This window comes from Gadus chalcogrammus, chromosome 4, assembly GCF_026213295.1.
Source record: "Gadus chalcogrammus isolate NIFS_2021 chromosome 4, NIFS_Gcha_1.0, whole genome shotgun sequence".
NCBI classification, from domain to species: domain Eukaryota; kingdom Metazoa; phylum Chordata; class Actinopteri; order Gadiformes; family Gadidae; genus Gadus; species Gadus chalcogrammus.
In genome coordinates, this window is record NC_079415.1 from 29,251,909 (window position 1) to 29,271,908 (window position 20,000).

The following is a 20,000-nucleotide window of genomic DNA, read 5'->3' on the forward strand; positions in this document are numbered from 1 at the left end:
AAATGTCCCTGCTGGAAGGGGGGGGGGGGGTTGTTTTTTCTACCCTAATCATTAGTGGGCTGAGGGTCACCGTTAGGGTTAGGGTTAGGGTTAGGGTTAAGGGGCTTTCGTATTATGCATCCTGTGAAGCCCTTTGTGACTGGAACTGTGTTTAAGGGTGACGTAAAGCATTCTAATAAAATGGACATGACTTTTTTGTGAGACACCTTGGAACTATTTTATCTTATACCATTTTATTGTAGTTCATTCTCAAGAGTTTTACCTCTTTCCAAGAGTATTTGTTTTGGGGGGGGAAATAGTGTGTGTGAGTGCGTGTTGATGAGTGTGTGCGTTCACTTCACATGGCCTTCCTGCGACTGATTCTCTTGATGTCATCATCCTTTTTCTCAAGAGTTAATCAAGTGAGCGTTAACAGAATCCTTCATTCTGATATGAATACACCGTGGAACCGCGCTTGAACAAATGTTTGGATGGTGCAAAGGTTGAATGGCCTTTTGAGCCAAACTGTACAGACCTAGACCCCCCCATTCATCACTAGGGTTAGGGGTTAGGGGGTTTCAGAGATGTTTGAGTTCAACGTCTCGGATTCATAAAAGAAAAAAAAAGCTTCAGTTATTACTTGATAATGATTAAATATTATTATTATTATGTATGAATGTCTTTTATGCCTTACCCTTGATGATAAAGTAAACAAAGTGAAATAAGTGTTACACTTATATCACTCTCACACTGTTTACTTTCGAATAAGGGTAAGGTATTCATACACTTGTATGAATACCTTACCCTTATGATAAAGTAAACAGAGTGAATATAAGTGTATGCATACCTTACCCTTATGATACTGTAAACAGAGTAATATAAGTGCATGATTACCTTGCCCTTATGATAAAGGGGGATTTTTATTGGTCACAATTTAAATAAAGGCTTTTGTATTCATTTATTCACGGGTAATGTTTGTCCAATACTGGCAGCCATTTTTCTGTCATATTATTAAGTACCATGTACATATGTGTATACATTTATATTTATTTGTGTGGGAGTATCTTGTCTTGTTCTGCTTATTGGTTATAAGGTATACAGGCCAATCTTGTGTAAATTCGATTTTAACCTCAGTGAGACTTACTGTTTAAATAAAGGTAAGAAAATGTAATTGCCATGTAACTGTGTGAGGAAGCCTCTAGGGCTGACTCCTCCAAGTGAACTAGGGGACGTTTTAGTCGCGGGGCCTTTGCGTTAGTCGAGCAATCACATTTTTTGCTATGAAAAGCATGTGCTTTCCTTAGTAAGGAAGCAAGCCACACTGTTGTTGTTCTGTGTCTCCATTGTTTTATTATTATTATTCTGTCAAATTTTCTGTAATTATCGCCCCCTTCAGTTTTTGAGGGATGTCAAATGAAATACACACATGGAAACAGGAAGCAGGTAAAAGAAGGTGGTACGAACACTCCTTAATCATGCCCTACCTTAAGACATCTTTTTTTATCTAGTAAAACAGTGGCAGAATTATGCGCAAATTACAGTATGCAAACGGGACCAATCAGGTCCGCTTCAAAGCAGCTCAGGAATTTCAAACTTTGTAGAGAAGTACATGCCCTAAAGTTTGTCTTTAGCTTTGTAAAAAAAAGTATGTCACAGTGCATTTTAAATCACAACTGAATAAATATTGACCACCGATGGCTCGATAATGAGGAGTGCTGCTGCCTAAACGTCTCCCTGGCGGATATACACCGCTAGACACACAGAACTCATACCTTTAGCGGTGTGTATCTGACAAGGTCAGACACAGGCAGCAGCTCTCCTCTTTAGAGAGCCATCGCTTGGGCCATATTTCAACACAAGAGGCCACACACAAACTACCCTGATCCTAAGCACAGCAAAACTGAAACACAATCAAACGAGATACGTCCCACGTTTCTAAATGTCCCCAATGGATGAATGAATTTTGAACGGATGAATGAATGCGTCAAAAAAAAGGAGGAGTATTAATGTTGATATTATATTAATAATAACAGTTGCATCAATGCTAATCCAGTGGAACGGTTGTGATGATGGTGAAGCTGATAAGTATGTGTAGAGCTGAGGACACAACTGCTGCAGGGAGAGGTTTAGGAGATGCAGGTCACACACACACACACACACTCAAACACACACACACACACAAACACACACACACACACAAACACACACACACACACACGAACGCACGCACGCACGCACACACGCACACACAGGGGGGCATGAAAAGCCACAGCTGTCAGTGTGCCGACTAGGTCAGGTCCAAACCTGATCCTGGCAAAGCTCTCTCACACACACACACACACGCACGCACGCACGCACGCACGCACGCACGCACGCACACACACACACACACACACACACACACACACACACACACACACACACACACACACACACACACACACACACACACACACACACACACACACACACACACACACACACACACACACACACACACACACACACACGCACACACACATACCATGATTGCTCCCCTGTGCACCCCCACATGTTTCTCCAGGTCCCCAGTGTTTCTGTGAGTCTGTAAACAGCATATTCTGGCTGGTGTGTTTATGTTCGGCTAATACACACACACAGTCATATTTTGTGTGTACATGATCTAATAAGGTCGGTATATATTGTGGCAGACGTTTTCTGGGCTGAATTTAAGGAGGGGAAATTATAGGACGGAAAGAAACCATTCAGAACAACGTCCTCTGAATGGAAGCTTGGCCCAGTTCTCTGTTTCAAAAGCTATCTTTGATTAGGTTTGTAAAAGCATCCAGATGAACGTATATAACTGAATATATAACACATTTATGAAGTTATCATAACTTCATAAAAATATCTTGGATTATATGTAAACCGCTGATATCTGGCATTGGCGGCTGGATCAAAGTGTGTCAGAAGTTGTTCAGCAACCTTATGACAGACATTTGAGACTGACTGCACCGGACCAGACCTCCTGAGTGAAACAGATATCTGACCCGGGTTGTATACATGACATGCAACCCACGGTTTGGTTCTTCCAAAGAGGGGCAATTACAGACAGTAGTCCATTCTCAGAGAAGATTGGATTATGATGCTACTTTGTACTTTGTGGTTGTTTGTACAGAAGGTTGAAGGGGGCGAGACCCAGGAGTGTTGCTGTTGCTCTGGGGGCAAACTAACCCTCTCCACAAATGAGGGTCCTGATTGGTTGCTGACGAGAGTCGATGGATGTCTACATGTCGACCATAACGTCAAAAGACATGGGAACAAACCATTTCATTCAAGAACGGCCAGGCAAGGCCACGTGGCTGTAAGGGTTAGATTGTGAACGCTGACCTTTATTCACTTTATAGTTCATTGTTCAACATTCAAATGTGTTAATGTCTTAGTAGCCCATGGCAATGATATGAACGTTAAACATAACTAATTTCGGATTCGGTTGTGTAAGCTTTGAATCTGAGGGCAAAATGGACCAGCATTATCTTGACCTAAACGTGCAGCTAAAAAAGACAATTGAAAAGGAAATTGACAAATAAATATAATCCTGTTCCCAAACAAACGAGCGTGTCACCGGACCCGTGAATGGTTGGAGCAGGCTGCGTCAATAGTTCAAAGCCTTGTTATTAATCACTTCCTCCTGGAAGAGCATACATCCCTGCAGGAGCGTGTGTGCCTCATGACGTAGGCAGCCAACGGATGACCGTGTGATGCATATGCTTTTCACAACACCGTTGCATGGCTTCAGTTTCCACTAAGTATGCAACACACGCATCCAAGCCCAAAAACAAACCCAGGAGATCACCCTGTTATATAAAGCGTCATCACTGTTTTGGTTGCATATTCACCGCCCCATCGTTCACATGCATGTGGACATGTCGGGCGGCAACATTTTCCAGCAGCATTCTTGACTATGTAGGCCAAAGCCGACGTCTCAGCTTGCAGCCCGAAAATAATAGAGCTTTTGTTCGGCCAGAGAGAATGCATAGTGTTGCCTTTGAGGGTCCCCGCGTCACGCATAAATTACACTAATTATTACTGCGTTTTGGCCACTGAAGGTGGAGTAGGTCAACCGGCTAACAGGGATGTTTACCGGATGATCTGTCCTTGATATCACACACACACACACACACACGCACGCACGCACGCACGCACGCACGCACACACACACACACACACACACACACACACACACACACACACACACACACACACACACACACACACACACAAACAGATACTCATTTGGGGAACGTATGATGGCTCAAGTGTATTTTGTTTGCGCAGTGCGAGTTTGCCTACTCCAGGCTTTGACAGAACCAGACCAACTTACCTCCCGAGCGATTTGGTTCAAGGCATCGTCCTCTGCAGTCAGCTTCTCCCGGTTAGGGATCCTCCTCCTCCCGTTTACCTGGGTCCCCATTGCGCGCCTCTGTCAACCCCTCGGCTATATTTGCAAAAAACAAAACACGATTTCTGGGGGAAATTTCGCCAGCCAAATGTCCCCTGGGTTGGAAATCTCCTTTTTCACGTTATGCAAAAAAAAAGCAGGGAAAAAGCAGACAGAACGTGGTCGATTCAGTGTCGACACGATAACGCGTAACGTTTTAGGATTTCATCCACCGCGCTGTCGTTCCTGTCCATCGGGTCTCCCACGCCCGCAGTGGCCAATCAAAAGGTCCCACTGGACCCTGACCCATCAGACATGCCTCGATGCCTGTTGCTGACGAGCACATTGGACGCTTGATGCTCCAACAACGGGGATCCTACGTCAGAAAACGACTCGTCAGCGACTTAATCCGCCCTCCATCCACCAAACCACATGCAACGTTTGTATTTGATATCGGAGACGCAAGTGTCCACGGACCGTCTCTCCTCCAGATAGAGCATCCCTTCGAACCCCCACGGGCCTAGAGTCCTGAACGTCGCTCAAAAAAAAGAGGGAGGAAACTTTTATTGCGAATTGATCCCTGATGACGTCGGCCAGAAGATGTATTCACGTTCCGGGGCACGGCCCTCTGCAGATCAAGCAGAATGGCATCCTCTGCCACCCGGGATCGCGAGCACCGTGCAGCCCGCAGCCAAGACTACACTCGACCTATTGTCCCAGCCCTGAAATATGTTTTTATTTCGTTACCATATCCTGCTGTCAGGCCGATGTAGGGTGCAGGGTTGTGTCCAGACTTATAGGCGATTGAAAAAGACACCCGCGTGAAATAACTGTCTGATAAAGTGTAAAGTTATAAAGGGAAAAATTCATACTACGAGTGAGTTTATATTAGAGGAATTGAATAGACAATGTAATACATATGAATTTAATAGATAATATAATGCTTACATGTTTTATAATATAATTGTACTTGTAGGCCTAGTGTAGTTTTACAGTTCCCTCTAGTGGTGAAGTAATGTATTACATATTTTAGCAAATGGATATTTGTCATTTCATGTGTGTCACCGTAGTTCACACGCTTTGCAATTTTTTTGGGAATTGGATTCCACTTCACAACCAAATACAAGTTTGCAAGAAGTGAATATCCAAAATGTGCTAAAAGAGTATTTCAAGGTCAAACAATTGACAATTTCAAACTATTCAATGGTAGGCTACGATGTTTTACCTATTATATAGTCTGTGATGCACATTTGTGTTTAATTTCCAGTGTTGGTTTTCATAAAATTCTAATATTTATTCGCAGGCAATTCTGCGTTTTTAAAGCCACCTTCCTTTGGTCACACCCCCGTCACAGCACCGGACTTGCAGCTGGTGCGTGACCTCAGTTGGTCTACTAGTGACGGAGCTCCATGGCAAAACTGCACAATGTAATGAGAGACTCACACCGTGTATTGTGAGGTTTCTTGTGTTGAGATAATGAGTAGTTGGTGTCTCTTATCTGCAGCAACACCAAATCGATTGGTAGCATCTGTCTGAACTCTAACTCTAATCCATCTCCAGACTCCACATGCAGAAGCTAGGGACACTTGTCAAGGTGATGGCCTTGTCGAGGTAGGCCTACAAGGAGATTTTTTTTTAATATTATCTGTTGTGTATCTTTTTTGTCTGTTGGCTGACAACATACAAAAAAGCCATTTTTTTCTGTGGGCCTACTGTTGCTATGTGTGCTGTTCAATCAATGTCCTTAAATTATAACCTCAACGGGTTTTTAAAATTACATTAAAATCATGTTCCAGGCTCATACCATCACAGAAAGTTAGGCCTATAAAGAATAAAACGTTCATATGTTTTTGTTTGTATTAAAATATTTGTAATTTTTTGCTACCATCTTTTACTGTTTTTCAATTTACTCTCTTTAGTGCGCTTAATATTTGTTTGTGGATTAGAAGATTATGCATGAATATATAATCAGATTTAGAAGTTATTGTTGTTGTGAGCTTATTTTAGGTTTCTTATCTTTAAATTTGAGCTTATCTTAGGTTAGGCTATATTTTATCTATTGAATTATCTTGGCCACCATGCATGCATATTGCACAAACCCATTGAAAGAAGGAAATCAATTGATTGAATCTTTCTGTAATTTGTTTATTTGAGATACAGAGAGCAGTAGGCTACAGTACAGTTGGAAAATAAAGTCAAGAACAGCCTTTTCTTTGCAATTCACTTTTACTACAATTTTTATAACCTATATCTGAATGAAGCTTCTCTCATAATATTTTCAAAGACTTTCATTTTTACAGCCGTGCGTGTTTGAACGATAGCATCATTTTATATACATCATGGTGTGAATCATAACAACAACAATACGATAACCTTTTTTAGAATATTGTTCTATTTGTGTTGCATTTTCTTAAGATGTATACAGTGTTTCTGCAATTATTGGTCAGAATACCAAAGTTATAAATATAATTTCGAAAATTATTAAATATAAATAGTGTTTCGAATACTGAACTTAACCAATTATCTATAGTGATAGTTGAGTAATTTACAGATTTAAAACCACTCAATGAAGGCATAAAACTATTTTCTGAAAAACAATTCAAAAACAATTCAAATCTAGTGTCGAACAAACTTTTTAACCTCTAAAGCATGATGTCACAAATAAGCTTCATTCATAAAAAAAATTGAAAAGTTATACACGGCAAATTACATGAGCGAGGAGGGGAGGAAAAGGTTGGGTCCAGCAAGTGGAAGTCGAAATAATCCTGTCATATATTAAAGTTTTGTTACACATTAAATTAAAATGTATCTTGCCCAAATTGGTTGATTTGGCTGAAATTACTAATAATTTAAGAAACCTGAACACAATTTATTTGAGAATTTTCCCCTTTCACCCCTGAGAGCATCCCCCTTCTTGTCGTCCCTCTATTGAACTGAAATAAAATGACTTTGTTTCCTCAAGAAAGTCCCCTTTGTGTGTGATGGGGAGCCCCTTAATGCATGGTGGGGGGTCTCCACATGGATCCGGACCCGTTGCTGCTTCCTGTTGGATCCGGAGACGGTTTCAGAGGATTTTCATAAAGATCCAACTTAGTCAAAGTCTCTACACAGAATAACGTTGCTACTTAACATCCTACCTTTTCTTATGAATGTAGATACAATTAATATAGCTTAATATTGTGGGAAGAGCCCTAACAGTTTGTCAACTATTAGATGCAGCATACTGACAGGGCTAATTGTGCTAGCTGCCTCTGTATCTATTTTCAATATCTCTCATTGCGTGCTATTATGAAAAATCATGATGTTAAATGTACAGGATACAGCCACACAATACCATGATCTCATGAATATACATTTCTTAGAATTACCTTTCGTTACACGAAGGCTTTCGAAATCATCTTATGAATAAAACTTGATATGAATTCAGTTTATGATTAAAACTTCAGATGTTTTATTCATAAACTGAATTCATATCAAGTTTTATTCATACAGTGATTTTCAAAGTTTAATTCATGAATAAAACTTCATATCAATTCAGTTTATGAATAAGCTTCATATGAATTGGGGGATTTCAGGCTTACTTGCTGACGGGTCCTGGGTGGACCTTTTCCTTTGCTGGGAGCCGGAGATCTGAGAGAATGCAAGATGCTCAGTGAATTCACTTTTATAATGAATCATAATGTGTAGAATCAAACAATAAGGATACAATATTCGATCGTCCCAATTTAGTACCCAAAAGTAACTTGTCAAATGCACATTTCACCCTCTACCCGCAACATGTGACCAATGATTTCATAGGTGCAGAAAAACATCCAATCAGAAAATTCAACATGGAATGGCTGTTTGGCACTATAGTGTCAAGATCTGCCTGTTGGGGCAGCTGCTTCATGTGCAATCATATTTGATGTATTTTATATTAAAAAATTATATTAATTGTTTTAACTTTTGAATAAAAACAAATCATATAATGACATGAGAAACATAAACACTCTCCAATATGGCGGTGACGTTGTTGTACGATCTAAAGGCCAATGCGTCGTCAATGTCAAAAAAATTATGGTCTTGACTTATATAGTGGGGCTTGAACTGGACACAGGGGGGCGCCAGACCACAACTCTAACCTCTATATTTGAACAAAATGACCATGGCAAATGACAATATACTCAGTCCACAAACTCCACCAGTAAACACAATTTTTCGTTTTCAAGTTATGTTTTCAAATCGTATCAACTGCCAGAATTAGTTCGGGTAGTAGCACTAGAGCCAGTCAAATGTCCCCAAAACCTTTTGAAACAACTTTCGAACGTCTCTCTGGAGAAATACGATGGACAGTCGGATTGTTCAGATTGGATCCTTCCACCCACCTTCTTTTTCTTGTCCAGCCCCACAGTGTTGAGGGCGGCGATCTTGCTCTCTATGTCAGAGACCTGTCAGAGAGACGCTGTAAGTAAAAGGCAGCATCACCCCGCGCTGAACGTGCTCATGAGCAAGACGTCAGAGACGTGCTCCAGAGCAACCTGGGGGTCAAGGACTTTAAGAGTCATTCTCCAAATACATTCTTGTGGAGATAAGCAAATATATAATGGTGCTTACTGCCATTTTGGCGCCATGACCACATTTTACTTTTAAGAGACCACGGAGACATTTCACACACTTTAAATTAAATGTAGTCCTAATTAAAAACGGTCTCAAATATATACCTATTCTAAACCCTCAATTACCCACGGCTCCATAATCCACTTTTGGTTGTTTGGACCAGAGGAAGCAGGTCTCACGCACCTCACTCTCCGTACTCTGGACCCGCGCGGCGGTCTTGGCCACCACGTCTTCCAGCTCGGACAGGTCGGAGTCCGTGGCGCCGCCGCCAAAGCGGTTTTTGGCGTTATGCTCCAACTGCTTCAACTTGGTCTCCAACTCAAAGGACTTCCCGGCAGCCACGTAAACCTGCATGAAAGGTTTATAACATAATATAGAGTCCTCTGACGGTCCATCACCTCCAAGTTCCTTCTGTAGCGGTCTCTTTAAGTGAGGGCTGGGTATCGTTCTGAGGGATAGAGTCCCTAAGTCCCATTAGGACTAATTGCGTCATATCACATGTCATTATAATTTCATCGATGTAAAGAGTAAACTAAATAAGAGTTACGTATGCATGGCTCTGGGAGTTCAATTCACTGGCTGTTGTTAGACACTGGACACTTTATTGCAAGTTTTCAAAATATCGTTGTTTGGGATTATTCTTCAGAGGGTCGACATTTTATGTGGAATTTTAAGCATGCATCCATTAACAGAATAATTTGTGTATTTTGCATGTTAAAATAGCCAGAATAATGTCTCCTTTCCATCAATTCCAATTATTATTTTAGGTTATTTCACCCACCAGAAGGACTACACCATTGTTCTGAAGTGCCCAGGGCTCGGTAACACCTCCGATATAAATACCCAGCCCGACCGATAAGCTATCGTTGGGCTATGCAGCTAGGGACAACAGCAAAAAGACAAACAACACACTTGTCACATGCTCTAAACGACGCAGGGAAGCGTGGCTTAGTTAGCCGTCTCCTAGAGTGCTACGTGTTAGCGTTAGCGTGATACAAGAAGAGACAGAGAAATAGCGAGAGAAAAAAAAAAAAACGACATGCAGTTTCTTGTCTTTTTCATTGTGTCAGTTTTTTTAATTCTTACATTTTCCTCAAGTTCTCTGTAAGCATCGTCTGCCTGCTTTAGGCCGGGCCCATCTAAGGGGTACTGTGTTTCGTTTGGCTCTTTCGCGAGGCCATACTCGACCATCGCGTTTTCTGTCGCGTTTATGGTTCTCAGGACCTCAGTGGTAAGGTCACAGAGGCCGGCCGCCGTGGATCTCTGGAAGCCATGTAGAGGGGACAGACGTTAGCAGCTGGAATACTCTTCCGCTCAGACATCTGCATGCTATCCCTAGGTAGCCTTACGGTAGCTACCTGCCTGGCTTCACGTGAATGGGGTAGTGGGGTCGGGACGGGACGTTAACTCGCTTAAAACCTGCACTGTTGTACGACACTGAAGTTGGCATCCGATTCGCAGCATCCGATTCAGCAGCTGGTCCACTTTAAATCCGTCCTGATTGAAAACCACTACACCTAGACTCTTCAAATCTGGACTAAATTATCACAGTGAGGCTATACATTATAATAAACATAATTACAGATTTGTGAAACCTTTTTTCTATTTGTGAAAATGCAATAAAGGCACATTTGAATGCTTTTTAGGGGTCCAGACCGCATTAGAACTGATCCTGATTAAAAACCACTACACCTAGACTCTTCAAACCTGGACTTAATTATCACAGTGAGGCTATACATTATGTAAAACATAGTTTCAGATTTGTGAAACCTTTAACCTATTTGTGAAAATGCAATGCGGTCTGGACCCCTAAAAAGCATTCAAATAAGCCTGTATTGCATTTTCACAAATAGGGTAAAGGTTTCACAAATCTGAAACTATGTTTTACATAATGTATAGCCTCACTGTGAGAATGTAGTCCAGATTTGAAGAGTCTAGGTGTAGTGGTTTTCAATCAGGACCGATTTGAAGATTCTGTGGTTTTCAAGCCGAATCGGATGCTGCGAATCGGATGCCAACTTCAGCGTCGTCACTGTTGTCGCATTTCACCATCAGGCATCGCTTTTGCTCCACCAGTACACCCAGAGCCTTTTTTGTTATCTCTTTAGAAATTGATTGGGTCTGTGGAAGGAAAATCTACCAAGGCAGCCTCATCCCATAGTTTCTTTGTTCACATTTTTAAAATAAGAATAGCAGAATCATTTTGTACAAAATTGGAGATTCTCTCAGAAGCAATGTATATGCTAAACATTATAGTACTAGCAAACTACAGATTTTATGTAGATAAATATTTAATTGTTGTTATTACCAATCAATAAATGTTAGTTCTTGAAACTGTAAACTTTTTGCTATTTCTATCTACAGAAGACCTGGTCTTCTGTAGACCATTACAGAATACCATGGTGAAGTCCGGTAGGTAGCTACTGATCTATTGCATCCACACACAGCCGGGCAAAGCGTTGCGCATCGCATTTAGAATAAAGACGATATATCAGAGCTGCCTTTAGCGTGGAGGCAATCGGTTAGAGGTTGCAGCATCACAAGCTGAATCATCGGAAGAGTATTTACACCCAGTACAACATGGGAGCATTTATTCCTCACTTGTCTTAAATCTTGAACCTGTAAGTGGTTAACGGAGAGATCTTAAATCTTATCTCGGTTTCATCAAACCAAGTTGACCAATTAATCTTGTATTTTCACTGAAACTCTGTGATCGTTAAGCTTGGGTTGGCATGCAAGACATTACAGATGAAATCTATGAATAATATTATTAAACCGTCTATCAATGATGGATCTATCTATGAGCCATATCTATGTTTTGATCTGTCTTCAAGCAAAGCCATGCAGTGGAAGCCTTGCTCAGTTCAGATGCTGCATTCATACCCAGTAGGAACTTCGAGGTTTCTGCTCTCATGGAATGGGAAGTCACAAGAGACTCAATTGAGGCCATTGAACACGTGACCGTTAATTTACACTTCCCAAGTTCATCCTCTCATCTGGGACATCTTAAACCTCCAGGGTCCTATTTGGTATCAATGCACCGCTAGAACCCACACAGCCACAACCTGTCAACGATAAACACCAAGTAGAGCCCGAATTATCCTTAATCACCTTTGACCTTCCGGCCAGTACCCTACCTTCTGACCCTCTGTGGGTATCTCATCGCTGGAAGAGCTGAGTTCGGGGTCTTTCAGAACTCGAGCCGGGGTGCTGTTCTTGGCCGAGGTCCCCTTGGCCATGAATGACGGGAGCTTCTTGCCAGCCTCCTCCTCCCCAGAGGAGAGCCCCTTATCGCTGAGGTTCCCCGCCAGCTGGCGCAGCTTCCTCCGGAGCTTCTCCTCCTCCGTGCCCCCAGGGGGCTTTTGGCCGTCCTACAGGGAGAGACCGCAGCCCTCAGAACCGATCTCATGCGCCGCTTAGAATAGCAATCCGGGAATGGGATATGGAACGTCATTGGATTGGATTAGACTCGGAGAGGGGGTGGGGGTTGGGTTGCGGAGGCCTACTGCTACCCGGATAAAACTTGGTTTCTTTGGCGGGAGGTTCTGGTCATGATTGCCCTGTAAGCCAATCAGAACCTAGATTAATTGGAAACTGATTCAAAGTAGCCATGACCGAAATTTGACGTATTTAAGTGATGGGGCTTTAATGCTTTTAAAAACACTGCATGGAGGCCAACGTCTGATGGTTGAGGGGCAGTCATCGTCCGCATGTTCTGTAGAGGGAATCTAATACAGCTTCACAGTCTCTGGCCTCACCTCCTCGTCTGGCGAGACCATCTTCTCCTCCAGTCGGTTGAGGAGGCTCTCGATCGCCGACATCCTCTTACTCAGCTCATTGATCTGCATAATGCATTCAATCCACACATCATAGAAGGCAAGGAGAGAAGAGTCAACACGTTTTAAACTCAGCTGCTGCTTGCTTGTTATCATAGTATTGCTAGTCGGGCATCTATAAGGCGTTATGCAGCCAGTAATGGCAATGTTATTATGTGTTACAGGCAGTATAATGTCGGTAGTAGAAGTAGTAGTAGTAGTAGTAGTAGTTACGGTGGTCCCAAACTACCAGGGCTAGTAGTAGTAATAGCAGTGTAAATAACTAGGGGCCTACTTGTAGTGGTGGTGGTGTTAATAACTAGGGTACCAGTATTAGTAGTAGTATGTGTGTTAATGACTAGGGTTGTCCCAGCCTACTGTAGTATTAGTAGTAGTGTTAATAACTAGGGTAGCAGTACGAGTAGTATCAGTGTTAATAACTAGGGTGGTCCCAGCCTACTGTAGTGTTAGTAGTGTTAATAACTAGGGTAGCAGTACGAGTAGTATCAGTGTTAATAACTAGGGTGGTCCCAGCCTACCGGAGGGGGTTGGCCGAGGTTCTCCTGGGAGGAGGCCTTGCTGTTGCGTCTGCGGAAGGGTGCGGCGGGCTGGTACGGCCCGGCGTAGCGCGGCATGTCCTCCTCGTCCGAGGTGTCCACGTACTGCTGGCGCGCCACAGAGGAGCTGATCTTGGACAGGGAGCGGGCGCGCTCCAACCGAAGCTCACCGTAGTCCTCTGGGACACGGGGACAAGGTCAATACAAGGTCGAGGCACGGTCAGCCCAGTGCTCTCGCCAACTGACCTTTTGTGCCTCCAATGATCGAATCAATGATCATTTGCAAAGGGTCTGTGAGGGGTGAATAGGTAGACTCCATGATCCTCTGCACTATTTGTAGTTCACCCACAACGGAAACTTATTAGCTCAGTGCATGGTTGGAACAAACAGACCCGTGCACAAAATAAATTCAGGACTTTTGTTATAAACCTCAGCCTCTGTTCAATACTAGTCCGTTGTTAGATACTCGTCAGGTATTAATTAATTGTCTCTTAATTAATTAGCAGGTCCTAGATAATGGTCAGGTATTAAATACTAGTCAGGGATCTGTGTTGAATGTACCAGGGCGCATTGCGTAGCGGTCCAGACTCTTCCTGCGGTTCATGCGGTGGTTGTGCATCTCATTCTGGTATTCCAGGTCGTTTCTATAGCCTCCCCGCTCGTCTTGGTATTGCTAAAAGTTTGAGATGATACAGAGTAGCGGTAGTGATAAAAAGAAAGATTATTCCAATGATCCGTCAATAGAAGTTAAGAAGAGCACAGCACAATCTTTCAACAAAACCAAATTGTTCATATTTTACACGGGAATATGTATAAGAGAAAGTAAAGCCATTATAAGATGATCTTCTTTGAGCAAAAGTATATATTTTTTCAGACAATCCGTTTTGTTTCAGGGCAAACGATCTTGGTGATCTGCGGCATCTGATTTCTACCTATAGGTGGCAGTAAACTCAACTCAAGTAGGCTACTGTGTAATCACTCTTTAAAAACAAGGAAGGATGAAAAGGTGAAGATGGACGACCTGGAAAGACTGCCTGCGGGATACAGGGTAGGGTGGGTAGTATTCCTCCGGGTCAAAGTCCATGGGATGCACTGAGAGCAAACGCTTGTTCTTGCGCATCTGAAAAGCAGTTGGTCTAGTTATTTATATTATATAATATTCAATTATATAAACCGTATTGAACTATATTATATTGTCACGTTAGTTATATTATAGCTAGGTCAGCAAGACACCCTTTGAAAACTGCGCTGTTTGTTTTGCATCCATACATTTGATGGCACTGAAACCAAAACACTGAGCATACTTTTGAGGAATTCATTAGAACATTTTATAACATTTTACATTTGTAAAACAAATGTATCCATTCATTAATTCAATTAAAAGGTCAGCTATGTCAAGTCAAACTACCACAGCAGTTCAGAATCCCAGATAAGACTCCTGAACAGTCAGTGTATCATGAAGTGGGTTTAATCCCTTGGAGAAGTGGTTACCATTTTGTAACGCTGAGCCTCTGCCTCCGCATGGTCGTCCTCCACTCCGTTGTATGTGTCTGGAATCAAACGGCACCATGTCGGACGGTGGTCTATACATTTGGTGTGTATATCAGGTCAACGTCAGACCCTAGGTCAGTCAACGGTTATCATAACGGTACTCACGGCGTTGGCCTACGTCAGGCATGCTCTGGGTGTCGTCATCGCGACCACCTGAGAGACGGGAGTGACATGTCACCGGTTATTTATAGATGTTTACATTCATGCTACAGATTGTGATTGCTCGATTACAATCAAAGGGTTGTGTGTGCATTCTTTTTTAATGTCTGCCTTTTAGTAGTTCTGTCAATGCACTACAAATCCAACATTAACATCAAATATAACTATCAACCAGATGTTCCCTTGACAATGTGAAAAAAAAACGCTGAATAAATTGGTAAAAGACAAAATTGTATTAAAGACAAAGAAAGTCATGTGTAATCACTGTAGGTAACTTTGGTATAAGTGGATTAACCACTCAAGCGTGGGAAGGAACCTCTGATTCACTTCAACTATATCATACATTATTTCCCCACGTGAGAGCCTGGCTTGGTGTGTTCCTTCCATAGCTATGGTTTTAATATTTATATAAACATGTTTCAGTCTGTTTGACCTCTTATGAAACAACTGTATGTTTGTGGATTCCTAAGTGACATCATACATCTTCGTTCCCTGGCTTAAGGGCAATTCCACACTGCTGCTTTTATTCCTTTTTGGGGTTGGATTGTCACATGCAGGCCATATTAGACAGCTGATTACGCTTTTACGAGCGGGTCGCCGTGTCTGATCCCAACCCACCATCCAAGCCACCCCTTCTGGACACAGAAGACTAAAGAATAGTTAGTGCTACTAAAGAATGATGGGGGTGAATATAAGCAGCAGAGTCGTTGACTGCAGGGCGAGTCTATTGTGGTCATGGGTCAGGAAGTGGTTCTTGCAGATGAGAACACAGATTTAAACACTGAAACATGTTTGGGGCATTGGAGCTTTTATGCTGAAAGAACCACTCAATTAGGGCTTTTATTTTGGAGACATGGTGTTCTGTTAGTTCTGGATTAATTCTAACTGGTTGCTATCATTTACATCAGAATGTTATATATTTTACAGCTTTTAAGTATATGACCTTAATGAACCAACTGCAGACACATTTCCTGTTTTGTATGGAGTAGCTCAAATGGTAACTCTCTACCACTAGGTGGTGCCCATGTCCCTAGTAAGAGTTTCTACATAACGTGTCCCTTAAGAAAACATTTTAAATGTATTAAAAATAAAGTGTACTTTTATTTGAAATTTGAGAATCTCTACCAGAATTTAATGGTCTGGCCATAACTGTTTCACTTGGCTGTGATTCACTGCTTGTAAACCGGCTCATTATCGATCCAGACATATTGACCCCCCGTAGCTATTTCAACAGCCCCTTTGAAACTTTGAAGCCAGAGAGAATGCATGCAGCCTTCTGTTGGGGAGGGGTGGTAACTCTGCCAGCTGACAATCTGGAGACCACATTATGACGAAGATGTTGTGTAAATGCTAGTTTGGATTCATTCATTCTGTCCCTGTCAATGATCTGTGGTAATGTTTTGGATTTGGTAAAAAATATATAGGATTTGAACATCTCAATTTAAGACCTGTCGAATCGTTTAAGAGCACATTGAACATACGAACGTTGAGCTTAGAGAGTTTGGGAACAGGTAAGACCCCAACGTTCACAGATGAAGTTGAAGTCTCCTCCCTACTTGACTCACCGTCGCCGTTCAGCCTCTTGTAGAGCGACCTCATGACCTTGGCACTGCCGAAGCGCTTGAAGCGGTTGCGCACGTTGTCGTGGTACCACCCCAGAGTGCCGATCTTAAGGACCCTGTAGGACATCAGAACTGACACACTTTAGTCCTCCATGTCTACACAGTGGTTCTCCATGCCAGTCGCTACACACTGATGTGTACACCAGTCCTCCATGGCTACACCCCAGTTCTCTGTGTCAACACACCATATATGGCTAGATCCTGCTGGGTCCACACCATTTTCGCAGGAGGGGCCCAGGACATCAGAATAACACAAGACACTGTTACACCACAATTTTTACTTTGTGGAACGGTGCAGAGAACTTAAAAAATTACAAATATCCCATCTGATAATCGGTCCACTCCACACTGTGGAGTCTACTAAGCAGTCTACTACAATATATATATATATATATATATAGGTTACGGTTGTGTTTCCTATGTGGTTAGGTTCCCAATAGTGTTTGTCCCTGCTCCGTTTGCATGTCTCTGCCTATATATATATATATATCCTTTCAACTGCCAGGTTTGGTTGGGGTTGCCAATCGATTCATAATGGATCACAACCTGTGGAATTGCTTCCAATGCATCGCTTTCTATTGCTGCTGCAGGGGTGGGACAGGAATGATTCCCATGAGAGCAGACGTTCCCTTTTTGTCTGGGAATACTAGATTTAGAATCCGGAGAGTGTATCCTCTCTCAAAAGAGAGCCAGAAAATAGTATTTGTCCTTAGGTTGCTCCCTTTTAAATGTAATATACACAAAATCCAATTAATAAAAGAGATAAAAGTAGCACAGGATGTGCGGCATATGTTTTTTTGTTCGGCCAGGCCCATCATTAGTAACATAATTAATAATGATGAATAACAATAATCCCCTAAGGGCATTAAAGTCAAGGACAGGTATTGATGATTTTCCATGCGGTTTAAACAGTCATAAAAATCTATATCTAGTCTAAGAGCATGCCATACGTGCCAATGTTGTACCATCCACAGAACACGGCCCTTGTCTCTCACTGGACAGCTCCCTCTCTCACCTGGTCATGCGGCAGTTGTCACACACCCAGCCGTGCTCCTTCTTGTTGTAGCGGCTGCATCCCTTGCACGTGTACAGCTGGCAGTCCAGACACTGGCGCTTGTTGTTGATGAGGAACTTGAAGGGCTGCAGGCAGCGGATGCAGTGGGAGTCGGCCAGGTTGGCCTGGGAGCCCAGCAGCTCCCTCTTGGTGTCCTCCTTCTCGATCTTGGTCTTCAGCTCCCTGGAGGGAGGGAGGGAGGGAGGGAGGGAGGGAGGGAGGGAGGGAGGGAGGGAGGGAGGGAGATAGACAGAGACACAGAGAGACAGATACATAGAGACAGAGACACACAGAGAATGAGACAAACAGACAGAGACACACAGAGACAGAGACAGAGACACACAGAGAATGAGACAAACAGACAGAGACACACAGAGACAGAGAAAAACAGAGACAAAGACACACAGAGAATGAGTCAAACAGACAGAGACACACAGAGACAGAGACAGTGACACACCGACCCACAGAATCACAGACATACAGAGGCACAGGGACATAGACACACAGACACAAGAGGAGAGAGAGAGTGTGGTCAACAAAAAGCTTGGACTGCAGCTAATGTCCGGAAAGGAGGAAGACAACGAAGTGTTGTTCCTATGAGATCATCAAGCCTTAGGTACCTAGCTTGCTAATGCTGCTATGGTTCTCTAAAGGCCAAACTGTGGTGTTCAAACTGTGGCTTGAGACCCGTAAGTGGGTCGCGGGATACAGAAGAACAAAAACGATAATCTGTGTAAATGTCTGCTTCGTTGGATCATCAGAATGTTTGAAGACGTCGGGATGCCGAATTCTCATTGGCTAATGGTTTATTCTCCAAATAGTTTATACTCTATTCTGACAAGTTAGCTTATTGTAAACCGCTTTGGATTAAAAGGTCTTCTAAATGCCCTAAATGTAAATGTAATATTAATGTATTTCATTTAATGTCAAATATGAATCCATAATCTGATGTCTTCAAAATCCAGAGATGCTGTTTCACTGTGTTGTGTTGTGTGCAGAAAGCATTTATTTTTATCATAATTATTCACTCCATTAAGAAACGTCAGGGAGTAGTTTGGTTAGTTGGATGTCAAGACATTAATACCAGGGGTTGTCAGGGGTTGTATCACATGGTGTCAGGGCTTCACGTGGAGCAGTGCACATTTTCAACTGTAAATCCCCTCTGGCCCCAACACAACCTCTACCCTTTAAACCCACACACATCTCACAAGATCTGCTAGCTAACAGTGAAAGCATGGCGGTGGGTCGCTCTGCAGTAGATCCTGGATAGGGAAGGTTAAGGGGTGAGGTACATCGAGATATCTGCAGGCTGTCCAGGCCCGACGGCTGCAATGGCTCTTCTTCAGCTGATGTGGTCGTAGTGCAGTCAGGCCAGCGGGGGCAGTGTGGAACAACTGCTTCTATGGGGGGGGTAGTTTGGAGAAGCTTTGAGACTTAACACCTCCGCCACCGAGGGAGCTCATGTCCAACTGGGGTTGACCACGAAAGACGCTAGGCACTCGCACCGCCCGTTTAGCGGTTGAGAATGTTAGCAAGCTAACTCTTCTGCCTCTTCCCCTTCTGTTAGCATGCTAACTTCTTCTGCCTCTTCCCCTTTAAAACACAACACAACTGAATAATGTATATGTGTGTGTGTTTGTCTATGTGGTGTGTGTGTGTGTGTAGAACAAGGTTTGAGGTAAGATTACCCTCTGCAGGCAATGGGCCCAAACACCATCTCATCATCACCATGTTAGCTTCCCTCATAACAAATAGCACCAGGGCCTCTCCAGACTAAATAGATCTGATTCAGGGAACTGCAGCCACTCCTCCACAAAACAAAACCAAAAAAAATTCACGTATTAACCTGTTGCAGATTTATTTGACAGGTTCTTCAGAAAAAAATAATCTATACCTGGCAGCTGGCACGACTGAGCTATGTGTGTGATCCTTCAAAGTCTGCGTATTCATTCGGCACATTTGAAAGACGATACAAACGTCTTCCACAAGCTCAGACACGCAATCCAAGGGCACAATGTCAACTCAAAACCTTAACGAACGAATGTCAGCGGTCGAGCCCGTCCACATCCGGAGGTTTTCCCCCAGTGAGGTTGACGGAGGCCTGCCATAACACTGTGCTGCTCTACGTTGGCCTACAGGGGTGTGGGAGACGGCAGACAGAGAGCTCCTTGTGGCGTTGGTAGGCCAGTGTCTGTGCCTTGTGTGTGTGGGAGGGAGGGTGGGTGGGAGGGTGGGTGTGTGTGGGTG

The 20,000-nt window shown here is 42.9% G+C and overlaps 2 protein-coding genes across 6 annotated transcripts in view; both read right to left on the reverse strand.

The window, feature by feature from the left end:
* LOC130381731 (leucine-rich repeat flightless-interacting protein 2-like) overlaps positions 1-4,919 on the reverse strand; it is a 29,161-nt gene extending 24,242 nt beyond the window's left edge. For all 4 annotated transcript variants that reach the window (XM_056589461.1, XM_056589460.1, XM_056589459.1 and 1 more), the window contains exon 1: positions 4,343-4,919. In XM_056589461.1, the coding sequence (XP_056445436.1) occupies positions 4,343-4,432 (90 nt within the window). In that variant the 5' untranslated portion in view covers positions 4,433-4,919. The remainder of the gene's footprint in view (positions 1-4,342) is intronic.
* Positions 4,920-6,506: 1,587 nt separating this feature from the next.
* Positions 6,507-20,000, reverse strand: part of mlpha (melanophilin a) — a 15,444-nt gene continuing 1,950 nt past the window's right edge. Inside the window, exons 3-16 of one of the 2 annotated variants that reach the window (XM_056589567.1) lie at positions 17,715-17,936; positions 16,643-16,755; positions 15,024-15,071; positions 14,859-14,917; positions 14,389-14,487; positions 13,929-14,040; positions 13,350-13,546; positions 12,754-12,837; positions 12,133-12,366; positions 10,082-10,258; positions 9,179-9,343; positions 8,764-8,826; positions 7,981-8,029; positions 6,507-7,442 (exon numbers count right to left, since the gene is read on the reverse strand). In XM_056589567.1, the coding sequence (XP_056445542.1) occupies positions 7,393-7,442; positions 7,981-8,029; positions 8,764-8,826; positions 9,179-9,343; positions 10,082-10,258; positions 12,133-12,366; positions 12,754-12,837; positions 13,350-13,546; positions 13,929-14,040; positions 14,389-14,487; positions 14,859-14,917; positions 15,024-15,071; positions 16,643-16,755; positions 17,715-17,936 (1,672 nt within the window). In that variant the 3' untranslated portion in view covers positions 6,507-7,392. The remainder of the gene's footprint in view (positions 7,443-7,980; positions 8,030-8,763; positions 8,827-9,178; positions 9,344-10,081; positions 10,259-12,132; positions 12,367-12,753; positions 12,838-13,349; positions 13,547-13,928; positions 14,041-14,388; positions 14,488-14,858; positions 14,918-15,023; positions 15,072-16,642; positions 16,756-17,714; positions 17,937-20,000) is intronic. The other variant, XM_056589569.1, reaches the window with a different exon arrangement.